General features: G+C 34.4%; 1 protein-coding gene across 1 annotated transcript in view; it reads right to left on the minus strand.

Moving 5' to 3' along the window:
• Window positions 1–713: 713 nt before the first annotated feature.
• The window catches only part of Myo31DF (Unconventional myosin ID), a 315,587-nt gene continuing 303,468 nt past the window's right edge, over window positions 714–12,832 (minus strand). The window contains exon 18 of the mRNA XM_067142074.2: window positions 714–11,140. Within this exon, the coding sequence (XP_066998175.2) occupies window positions 10,930–11,140 (211 nt within the window). The 3' untranslated portion in view covers window positions 714–10,929. The remainder of the gene's footprint in view (window positions 11,141–12,832) is intronic.

Genomic DNA, 12,832 nt, shown 5'->3' on the forward strand with positions numbered 1-12,832 from the left:
AGCCACATCTTTTGTTGGAAAATTTCTGTCTCATCTGAGGAGCAGGAAACAAAATATCAATAATAAATATCAAAATACAGAATGCACGTTTTACAATACTTTGCTTTTCACGTTTCTTGTTTAATAATAGTTCTCTTACGTGCCAGGAAATCTACAAACATGTGCATTTGTGCAGTAAATATCCAAGTTAACACTAAATTTCTGTCTTTCTAAAAAGAATAATCTTGTTTTAAAACCTATTTTTTTCTGTGTTGTGAAGGTTTCTGGCTTATATTTAAGGTCCATGATGTAGAGGTTCTACTGTATGATATTATGAATAAAATGTTAGGCAGGATACAATCGAGGAAAATCAAATGATTAAGTCTTGGGGTCATCATAAACTTCTGTTCATACTGCAACAGAGCTTGTAATCAAGAGCAAATACAAGCAAAAGAAACACAGACATGGACTAGTACCATCATAATTAGGGAAAATTGCCATCTATACTGAATGATGTTCCAAATGACAACTTCCTTCTCATCTTCACCTTGTAGGAATTTTGTTTTCTTCAAATCATATTCATTATTAATAATAGGTATGGAATATACGCACAACTGTTTGAGAAGTAAGTTCATAAACAGGATTACATCTCAGGTATATTTAAAAAAATGATGCTACTGGAATTTTCAGTTCTGTGCCTGCATGATCACTGTTTCGATATAAATAAAACAAAATTTTATATGTCAATGCATATATTAACACAACTTCACACAAGGAAATAAATAGAACATATACAATGCAACTTCCTTTGAAATGCAGCAATACTGAATGAAGAGTAGAAAAATATAGGAAATGGAAGACATTTCAAGAGAACATTTCTCTTTAAATCCATGTTAACAAAATTTTATTAAAAAAAAAAAAAAAAATCAGGAATATAATTTTAAGAAAATATACATAAACTTCAACTAGTACATGTTTTTGTACTACATCTTGCAGGTTGCAAATTGGTCCCATGTAAACATGAATATCAGTGAAGTTTAACTACAGAACGAATTTAGCTATCACACAATCATAACACTTGTACATTTCTATGAATATCATCAGCTACATAAATTCTGTACTTTGCCATATGCCACAAATACTTTGCAGAATAACACTAAAAACAAACTTCAAACTTGTGCTGCAACTTTCACAACAAAATCAACTGCAAAATTTATTCACATATTTGATATAGAGTAGTTTCATATTTCATAAAACTTTATTAATAAAAAGAAAAGGAAAATAGTTCTATTAGTGCCTTTTAGTTTTACAGTTTATGTCCACAGCAGGCAAAAGTAAATCCTACAAGACCACATATGGCATTATAACACTAAAAAGAGCAGAAATTCACAAATTAACCTTCTAAACAGGTTACCTTAAAAAAATACAGGCATGTTATTATTTTAAAATGAAAAACATATACATATATACAAAGGTGCAAAAACTGCGCAGATATTTCTGTCTCCCTGAGAAATATTTTAAGACTAGATGGAGCTACGTTTTCCAGGAGACTTAGCAAAAAAGCAAGCAGGTTTACCAACCAAACAAGCATTCTGTTTACTGCACACAACAAAACTACAAAATTAGGAAATTTTACACAGTACTAGGCATGAAAATTTTAATTGAGAAAGCCAATGAAAATTAAACTTCTTACGTAAGTACTGGTTAACAGCCATAATATATGTACACATGTACACCCAATGAGTTTTAATAGGTTAATTATTGATACTTAATAGTATAACACATATTTACATCAAACATATTTTAAACGAACACCAGAGATAGTTTTGATCTTTTTAACAAACCTTCTGGTGCAAAAAGGTAGAGCCATTCTGACCTGATACTGGATTAGGGTAAGGTGTATTTGACTAGGGAGATGCCCTGGTGTCCAACCATGTCTGGGCACTAAGGCATTCTGGCCTAGATGAATCTTCTCATACTACTGCCCACTTATTAATTACTTCATCACCACAACAAACTATGACTAGCCTAGGCTGGAAGCAATTCTGCAACGAATATAATATGGTACTGTATTTGCTATGAAAAATAAAATTTAACACAGCCTGAAGACTATCAATAAGAAATGCATATTACAACATTTCTCCATGATATCCCAATGAAGAAATGAAATGATTTACACATCTGAATGGAAAGAAAATGACTGATGAAAAAACTGGAGTCCTAAGGTCAGTACAAGGCAAGATACAATCAATTAACAATGACTATAGGAATGGAAGAATGTTTTTTGATCAATTCAGTACTGACAAATTATACTATAGGTTTATATTCAAGAACTGGAGTTTGACGTTGGTGCTGATATAAAAATTGGCATGTTGTTGATATGGTAACGTGGGCAACGTTGACATGTTTATGGCACAAAAATGAGTTTGTCATTGTCACTTGGTGTTCTTTCCCTGCAAATTCTGTTTTGTACCCATTCTGTGTTACATTATTTTATCATTTACAGTACTGTATTTGTACTGTAGAAGTGTTTTTATTTCATTTCAAGTGTGCAGTTATTCTTTTTACTATTCATAATTAGCTTACTATTAATCTGTTCACCGAAATAAAAGTAGGAAAGATCATAATATGAAGATAAAGTTGGAATTCAAGAGGACAAACTGGGGCAAATATTCATTTATAGGAAGGGGAGTTAGGGATTGGAATAACTTACCAAGGGAGACGTTCAATAAATTTCCAATTTCTTTGAAATCATTTAGGAAAAGGCTAGGAGAGCAACAGATAGGGAATCTGCCACCTGGGCGACTGCCCTAAATGCAGATCAGTATTCAATGATTCACTGATTGTCATTAATATAACATTATTATTAGGTTATGTAAGATAGGATAGGATCATTTGTGTTTTCACCTGTGGATTTAGTGTGAACAGTGAATACAGAAAATATATGAATATTTATAGAAAATGAACCATGACTTTCAAAACAATGAGAGTCTGGCACTGCCTATTCTTGGCAACATTGTTTGGTGGTGTTTATTTTCTGTAATTCAGTGCTTTGCCACTCAACTGTCAAGACTCCAACTCTGGAAAAAAGGAGTATAAATCTTCAATGTACACTCATTTATACTTACATTTTAAAATAGGAATGTATTGAAAGGCATCTCTTCAATTTAACCTTAGTCAAGCATTACACCTGTTTATCCAGAACCAGTCTGCTCACATGAGAGCGAAAGTACTTTTTATCCAGAATTTTAAATTACGCGCTCTTGAGACCATATTTTTTAGCTTATGGTTGTAATATTAGCCAATGGACATCAGAGCCCTTATGCAAAACATTGGGATTTGGAATGAAAAATAAAGCATTTGCTCCAAATTGCAATTTCCATGGTGGTGATCTACGCAGAATTTTGTTGAATGAATGTTTGACATTTTAGCTCTTGTAGACATTATATCCTGAAACCATTTTTTGAAACAAATGTGGAATAGAGTCATAATTACTGAATAGTGTTGATGAACACTCAAAAATGAGCTATAATGGGTGGAAAAGTGAGAAAAGTGAAACTGATGCGAGTGTGAGAACAACACATGTGACAGGGCAGATTCGGAAGATGAGCTAGATATTATCAATTTGATTAATCATCACATTTTGACACAATGAGGGTTAATTTCATCAACCACTGTTAAAAATCTGCTAACGGAGCATTAGTTAACACCTTGTTGAGATTTTAACATGGCATTATGGAAATAGTGTTCCCATACAACACTATAACAATCTCATTAACTAACGTGGCCGACCATAACGTAATTCATTTGTCATCTTTCTCCTGTACACGTTTTGTGCGGAATAAGAGGTTCCATTTGAAATTGAACTTAAATGGTGATAGGAAGAGTGGCAAGAAAGTGTATTCAAGCCACGCGTTGCGTTTATGTGAAATAAATACAGGGTTTTATGATTAGTCTAGACAACTAAGTGGTGTGCCTTGTGCCATTTTTGTACTAAAACAGGCAGTTGAGGATTTATTTCTTCAAGAATAAATGAATACCTACAATATCTTCTAATGAAATTAGGTATGAATGCTTTATTTACTTACATTTTCATGATGTTTATGGGTGTCAATAATAGATAAAAATTCACAAAAATGAATTATGCTCACAAGAAAAAACTTAATCCGTCTGAAAAGGGTAAAGTTTTATGAGAATCTATTATTTAGGAGAATGACAGGAACCTATCAAATGTCTCCTATTTCAAATAGACACTGTCAATTTGTGTACAAATGTAGAGTATAAATATAAGACTAAGTTGGGATGACATATAGTAAAGTATATATACTTTGTCCAATAATAATGTATTTCAACCATTGTTATAACAGATCAGTTTTATAAGAAAAAACTGAACTTGTGATATTTAAATTCTGCAGACCATCTACAATTATTATTTTACACTATAATTTATAACAGTTTGGAGAGTAACAAATTATGGGTGCATTGCATAGTATGTGAACGTACATTACGGGCTGCACTCTGGTATGTAACTATTGAGATCCAATTCAAATAAAATGTGATAGTAACCCCTGAAATCAAATATAAAATGGAAATTTGCAGCAGTGGGTCTTACAGATCTCAAACTTTGCATTTTCAGCATCCGTTGCTGGTTATAAGACTATTAATTGAACTATGACAATTGTAAAGATATCTACCACCATGGAAACCTTGCAACTTGAAGAAATTCTACATCTAATAGTTCAAACTTAATGGGTAGTACATAACTTATGGAATTCTATGTTATGGCACAAATAAACTTTAATGCACAAAAAAAAAAAAAAAAAATATCACAAATTTACCTTAAATTGAGACAACTAGACTTACAGAACCACACTTTCACACCATTACCGCAAGATCACTACTTAACTAAATCTGAAGATAGACATTTTGTTAACTAAATCTGAAGAAAAACATATTTTATTAAGTTACTGGTATCAATATTTATGTGCATATAAAATTACAGCTGTGACCAAAAATTAGAAACATCGTGTTCCAACACCACAACTCTCACAGCCATAGCAAAGGCAAGTGACATGTATACACTCATTTGAAACAAATACAAAGAACCTGTACCATAAAATGGGATAACACCAATCAATGTTAACAGTAATTTTCTAAATAATACCTGAATGTCAGGTGTGAAAATTAATACCATGTTCACACTGGGATAGAGGTAATACTGACCATATATTTAATTTTAATTTTAAACAGCGTTTGACTTCATCACGATGACACAAATTAGCACCACAAGTATCTAAGAAAAATCAACTTTTTGAACAAAGAATAGATTACATTTTTTCCTGTAAGTACAGTATTAAATTACAAAAATAGTTTAGAAAGTAATTCTACTGTGAAATGTAATGCATGACTAAATGAGGATATTGTACTGTATAGGTTGGTAAAACAAATAACACCGGGCGAGTTGGCTGTGCGGTTAGAGGCGCGCGGCTGTGAGCTTGCATCTGGAAGATAGTGGGTTCGAATCCTACTGTCAGCAGCCCTGAAGATGGTTTTCCGTGGTTTCCCATTTTCACACCAGGCAAATGCTGGGGCTCTACCTTAATTAAGGCCACGGCAGCTTCCTTCCAACTCCTAGGCATTTCCTATCCCATCGTCGCCATAAGACCTATCTGTGTCGGTGCGACGTAAAGCCACTAGCAAAAAAACACCCAACAAATAACTGGATTTGTAACAAGGGAGATAAAAAAAAAAGCATGGTGGGTGCTTAGTAAACATATCTAATTTTTCCTCCTTATACCAATTTTTTGTTTAAATATGCAGAATATCCTATACTGGTGACAAGGTACGTACATGTGTGTGAACAAAAGGACGCTGAAAAAAAAAAAAAAAAAAAAAAAAAAAAAAAAAAAAAAAAAAAAAAACTGAAAGAAGTTAAACTTTGCCACGTGAATTCAAAAGCTTTAAGTGAAGGTAATGAACAGTCTGAGTGTACTGGAAAATGTGAAGTAGATCCTTTGAACTGTTTCTGGCAATGAAAACTAACCTCACTAATGTGTAAAAGAATGCATTTTTATTATATCTGGTGGACTCTAAGGTGGACGATATATTATGCATTGAATGTGGTTGTACCAGTTGAAGGAGATGTATATGCTCTGATGAAAACAACATTGGAGAATCACTCTGCACCACAGGTTCAAGTTTCGTATCTGCAACACATTTTTTGATGTTTTACTAAATAGGAAATGGAAGATATTGATAATTATGTGATTTGGTTAAAACAACAAGCAGAAAAATTATTCTGGTGATGGGAAATACAAAATAGTTTGCAATCAAATCACTGAAAAATGGCACAAGTGATGGCATCTGAAGAAGGTAAACTGGAGCAAGTGAACCATGTCAAAGGACAAAATAGAGGGAAGAGAATCAGAAAAAGATGCAATTAATGATTTGGGAAACCAATGTTATTGATACAATCACCCAACTTACATTGCAAAGGAAACAAACTACTCAGCACGATCATGTACTTGCGATAAATGTGGGGGAAAAAAGGTCATTTGAGAGCTGCGTACAAAACAACAACAAACGAGTAAGAATACGGAAAGAAAGGTAACCAGAACATATGGCATGTTGAGGGCATTGTGGACAATGATGAGGATTCATCGGGTGATTGCTTCAAGTGAAGAGCAGAGATTTTGGTGAAGACGAGAAAATCAACACTGTCCTGGGATGTGTAAAAGTCAGTATGATTATCAACTCCAGAACAACCTGTAATACCACTGATAAAAAGTGTTGGAAACAGCAAATACAGGGACAAAATTAAGCGTTAAGTCGTACTGTATGAAAAAACTATGGTAGAGGCCGAGATAATTGATTTGGAAGAAAAGTAGCTCTGCTGGGAAGGAAGAGAGCAATGGACCAGAAAGTACTTATGATGGCTTCAGGAATAGTCAAAATTCTTCGGGAGTGAGATTTCACAGATTTTTTAAAAGAAATTGGAAAACTGACGAATATTCAGTTGAAGCTTCCAACTGATGAAATAGTAAATCCAGTTGCTCAACCAGTTCGCAAGCAGTCACTCAAGTCGAAGGAAGAATAAAACGAACTGATTTTCAAATTAGCTGAAGAAGATATCAAAATTCACATTGTACATAAGAATGATCATGAATGGAGGTTATGTATTGACACGAGTCCCGCTAACCACGCTGTTCTTAGAGAGCCATACCCAATTCCAATGGTAGAAGAACTCTTACAAGATTTGAGTGGATCTACGGTGTTCCTCAAAATTGGATCTGAAATAGAGATATCATCAAGGAAAACTTGATCAAGGATCACAAGAGATCCTAACATTTGTAGGAGAGTCTAGATTATTTTGTTACAGAATATTATTCTTTGGGATAAGCTGTGCACCAGAAATGTATCATTGTATAATGGCAAAAGTTTTATAAGCATGAGGATGTGACAGATTTTACAGGCAACACAAAAGTACATGGCAGGAACATACAAGAACACAATGAGAGACTGAATGTTTTACTGCACAGTTTTCGGGAAATGAGACTTGCACTACAGTAAATGGTGTACAGTATAAATTTCGAAAACTGGATGCCATATCACCTTCTTGGGGCATCACACTCTGAGAAAGCATTAGACCATTGGAAATCAGTAAGGATACCATACGCCAATTTCACCAACCGAAAAGTGTGAAAGAAAAAGAAGTGAGAAGTTTTGTGGCACTTGTAAATTTTTCAGAATATTTCCTAACAGACTTAGACAAGAGAAGCAATCCTATAGTGTTTAGATGGAGAAAAACTCAAAAAGTCGTTCCAAGATTTAAAGGAGCCTGCAGTAGAACCACAAGTTCCCAGATTTTATGACAAGAACACTGACATGAAAGTGAATTCGATTTGAAGTTGTAATCGCTCAAATACAAATAGGAAGGATCTTGTAACATTCGGTATGCAAGTTGAATGTCGAATGAATTTGAGAGGAGATATTTGCAGGCCGATAAAGAAGCTTTAGCTTTGGCATGGACAAAAGAAAAGTTCCATTTGTAACTTTATTGTAAAAATGTGAATCTGTCACAGACCACAAGTCACTTGAATCTATTCCAGTCCAAAATCAAAACTGTTACCATATGTTGTCTTTTCTCAGGTAGTTTATAAATTTATTTATTCAAAATTATTTTCAGCAGACTGAAGTAAATAACAGTCATCAAAAAAAAAATCCACTCATTGTTATAGATTGCTGTTACCTCATTTTACAGTATGCCCCTTATAGGAGAGATCAGTAAGTAAATCTGCCGTCAGCCAAGATGTTACATCTCGATTGCATGAATAAATAATACTGCTGTATTATCTTTAGAAAACTTAGCTTAATAATAAACCATTTTCATCCTAATCATCTGAATCACCAGTCTCAAACACGAAGTGAAGATACCATGCATCTTCTTCATTCTACACCATAAAAAATATGCTTGAAGCACTGAGTGTATTGATATAATAAAAACACATTATCAAGTTTTGATTTTGAATCCTTATTTTCATCATTTTCCTAACAACTGGATTTTCTATTTTCTGAAGCCCAATCTGGCTTATCTATCCTGATATCAGGCACGACTAGAGTATTGCATCTAATTGTGCAACACCACTCTTCAACATTTCTTCTATAGTAGTATTTACATTAAGGAATTGAAAGACTATGGACAACAAACCTTTAAAATTTTACTCCATTTTAACTGCCTTGGCAAGTCTTTTCAATAATACTAGTTTTAAGAATTTCTATAAGGGTTGCCAAAATGAAACAGACATTTGTTGGTTCCTGTAATGGTTTATTTTTGGGAAGTAAAGATTTATGTATGGGAGAGATACCTACCTAAATATTGTTGCACTGTTAGTTCATGCATGAGACCCAACTGTCCACCTGATGGACATCCTACATAAACAACGTCCGGGGTTGATGGCGGAAGCACTGTTTAATGAAGTCCCAGACTAACCATTACTTGCAAACTGGCATCCCTCAATTGTTTTTTATTTACTCACCAGACCGCCCACTATACCTAACCTGGTTTTGGAATGTCCTTACTCGCCTATGGTGCAATTCCAAAAACAATCTGAACACTGTACACATCCTTCATCATGATGGTAAATATCAGCTCTGCTAATACCAGCTGCTGTCAAAAACTGAATAACAGGTGCTGGGTAAATGTGGACAAATTAATGGCAAAATCATACCTAGTCACTTTGCTTCTGCATGTAAAAACAGCACAATAACACATTTTGACAAAATCATACTTTTTCCTGACATACCTAGCCATTGAATGACAAGTGCGAGATGTTCTTCTACTTCGAATAACCATGCTCGTACTAAAAGGACTGTTTCATTTGGGCAACCCTTATAGCTACAAAATTATTCATGTACTTAAATAATTAATATTATAAGCAAATTCTCTTTATATATTTTCTGGTCAATAATACAACACAATCTGTCAAACCAATTTTAAGTAATTATACTTAACTAATAACAATTCTCAAGAAATAAATCTTTCTTGCATCCATTAAAAGACACATTGATGGGAGTAAAAATTTTATACATAATATATATTCTCAGTTGTAAAAGGTACGAATGTTCTCAAACATGGTATTAAAGATACTAAACCTATTCAAATTTGCAATCTATTATTTTGTGACCTCGTTACAACTGGTAAGCCATGAAGTCTATTGGTTGTAACTAATATGTACATTTACCAACATATATTAGCATTTCAAGTAATCTGCTATGTCCAGTGAGTAACAACGAAAAGAACTCGCCTCAGAGGAAAAAATACAAGAGTTCAAACTTCTTAATACGGCAAACCTGATAACTCTGGATTTAATTCACTCCAACATTCACAACCTTATGAATCCCCATGATACGTCTTGAACACACTTTGCAACAAATGATAAGTAATAATGTTAAAAATGTATTCCGTCCATGTAAAAATACAACATTATTCATAAGAAATTTGGAAACAAGTAATTTCACGTTTTAATGAGTCCAAGAAGAACAACCAACGCAGCATGGCAAAACTGTAACTAGTCACTTTACTTCTGCATGTAAAACCAGCACGCCAACACTTTTTCATGAAACCAGATTTTTAACTGACATACGCAACCATCTAATGACGTGTGCACGATGTTCTCTTCCTTCGAATAACGCTCATACTAAAGCCTCCGTTTCATTTGGGCAACACAACTCATTCCTATCGCCCTTTCTGTTTGTTCTTGCGATGGGCACTTTACTGGCAGAGCAGCAACAAACATGGTACAAAAAGACTCCCTGGACCCTTTTCTATGTTCGGATGTGACTTAACACAGAAAAGAAACAAAAATGAATACGTGATGTCAAACCCACAAGAAATCGGAACAATCCAAGTTGATGGCAAGGACCTGCCTAAAGGGACAAATGCTGATAAGCAAGAACACCTAATACTATGCAAATATTTATGAATTGACTAGCAATTTTTCAACAATACACGATTTAATTGGAAGGGTCTTGATAAAAATCATCAACTTAAAATATATCCTACAAACAAACTTTAAAATCATAATGGACCCATACACTTTGTCTTTTAATGGATGCAGCAGACCTTCACATGCCATGTCCATCTCAATACATAATCTGTTATAGTATTTTCCCCTAAACATTGCACCAACATTCATGAGTTCAACTTGAATTTTGTCTTATGACCTGAGTATCACTAGACTAAAATCCGCATTTCACTAAGTATCTATCTTTATAAATGACATAGCAGCACCATATTTTGTTCAACATTTCAACAAATTTCTTATATTCCCTAAATTTATTGAATGTTACAGTCGAGTACCTTTTTAGCTTAGCCTACACTGGCAGAGCCTGAAAAGAGCTTTGCAAATAACATTAAATGCAAATACTGGTAAACAGGCACTTTCTTGTAACTTAGGCTTTGACAGGGTTTCTATGCTGCTGTCCATTTGGATCACCAAGAGAAAAGCTAGCAGGTAGCACATACACAATGCCACTGGCATCCTTTCGGAAGTTAGCAGCAGTTGCTTCAGAAGACACTTCAACACGGAGTGGCAAGCTCTTGTTTCCCAGCATGCACTGGAATCTATTGCTGACTGTCACAGCAAGGTCAGATTTCTGAAGCCTGGAGAAAATTAGACATATAAAATTGTTTTTAGAGACAATCATACAAAAGTAACATGAAAACCAGAGCACAATGACAGTAAACTCTCCAACACTCCCCCTACGACATTCCCCAAACATTTTCCACCTCACGCATTTCATAGACCTGGTTAATACTGGTAGCGGCCAAATTCCGTTTGTGTCTATGTGGTGAACTAATTTCAGTGAATGAAATGAAAGTTGTATTAATGTTTGGTTCAGAAATGTCTGTTAACTATTAAGAACCTCAATGACAATGGTGGATGCTGTGGTTTATCTTCTCAGAGTATTTATGAGAATACATTGAGTTAGTTTCACATAGTACCAGACATTTTGAAGAGTAATTTTATTTTCCAAATGGCCTCTTCCATGAACGGTCTTGGAAGAGTGCACTCCCTTTGAATTTCTGTTATCTATCGTACACATTTCAAGTCCAAATTTGCTGACATGCAGTTTACGTAATTTGAAATTGAACTGATATATTAAAAAAAATCCTTCAATTTTTATTTTAGCATTTCAGGTGTTAGTTTATCTGCAGAATCTCATCTGCTAGATATGCTCCTTACAACAGAACTAACAATGTCAAGTAAGTACCAATTACTGTAAAAATACTCTTGGTAATCTAAGGTGACAGAAGGGTAAGAAGGCTTCTGCTTACCAGGCATTCACAATGTTTAGCTGCCAAGCCATTTTGGCTTCCCTCACCATAAGTGTCAAATTTATTTTAATACAGTGTCTCCATATTTCCTGTTTTGTCAAGCCTATATATTGCCTATAAAACATAAGAGGAAAAAATCTAAAAAGAGGGGGGCAGGATGAAAGCATCCTGCCAATCAGTTCGGCACGTTTACATCTGGTCGTTACTGTCATATAAAATTGACCTGCCGAACTGTTCGGGGAGTGGTGATTTTTAACCCTCGATGAGGAAAACCAGCTTCTCGTGTTGGTCACAACGCTGCTGTTCGGCACAAGAACTTCAATTGTTGTTATTTTCATTCAAAGTTTGTTCAGTGTTCCAAGTGATAGTATCCTATCAAAGGGTAGAGAAAGGTCAACCTATTCAATACCATTAGATTAATATTGTATCTCAAGGTAACTAGAATAAAAGGTAGGCTACTCCGGCGGTTGAAGCTTCCATTGGCTGGAGCGCTATGAAGTCACACAATATGAACAATAGCGAGTAAGGTACACAGGCGCAGTACAGCAAGCCTGTGAATTCTCGTGCCTGTGAAACATCTTCTCAATCTTTCATCAAATAATAGTCTGGTTTAGTCCGATTCGATACGCAACGCCACTTCCAATAGATTTAAAAACGTGAAAATGCATTAAATTTCGCCACATGCTGAGCAGGTAGAACATCAACTATCAAATACATGACATATAATACGATAAGAAATAAAATATTGCCATGCAACTGAAATAATTAATTTATTTCTTGATGAAGTAAATATTTAAATCAAATTGCATAGGAAAATATACATCATATCGACATCTTTATGGAATTATATTAAATTATTAAAACGTATGTGTCAGGAGACTTAATTACTTGATGAACCAGCCCAAAGCTTAGCCTTCTTATTGGCATATTTTCTCAGTGCTAGCTCCTTACTCTTTGCATTAAAATGCCATATGCTAATAAATGTCCTGGTCCTTACGTAAAGACAAATTGTTTTGT

This window comes from Anabrus simplex, chromosome 2 (genome assembly GCF_040414725.1).
Source record: "Anabrus simplex isolate iqAnaSimp1 chromosome 2, ASM4041472v1, whole genome shotgun sequence".
NCBI classification, from domain to species: Eukaryota; Metazoa; Arthropoda; class Insecta; order Orthoptera; family Tettigoniidae; genus Anabrus; species Anabrus simplex.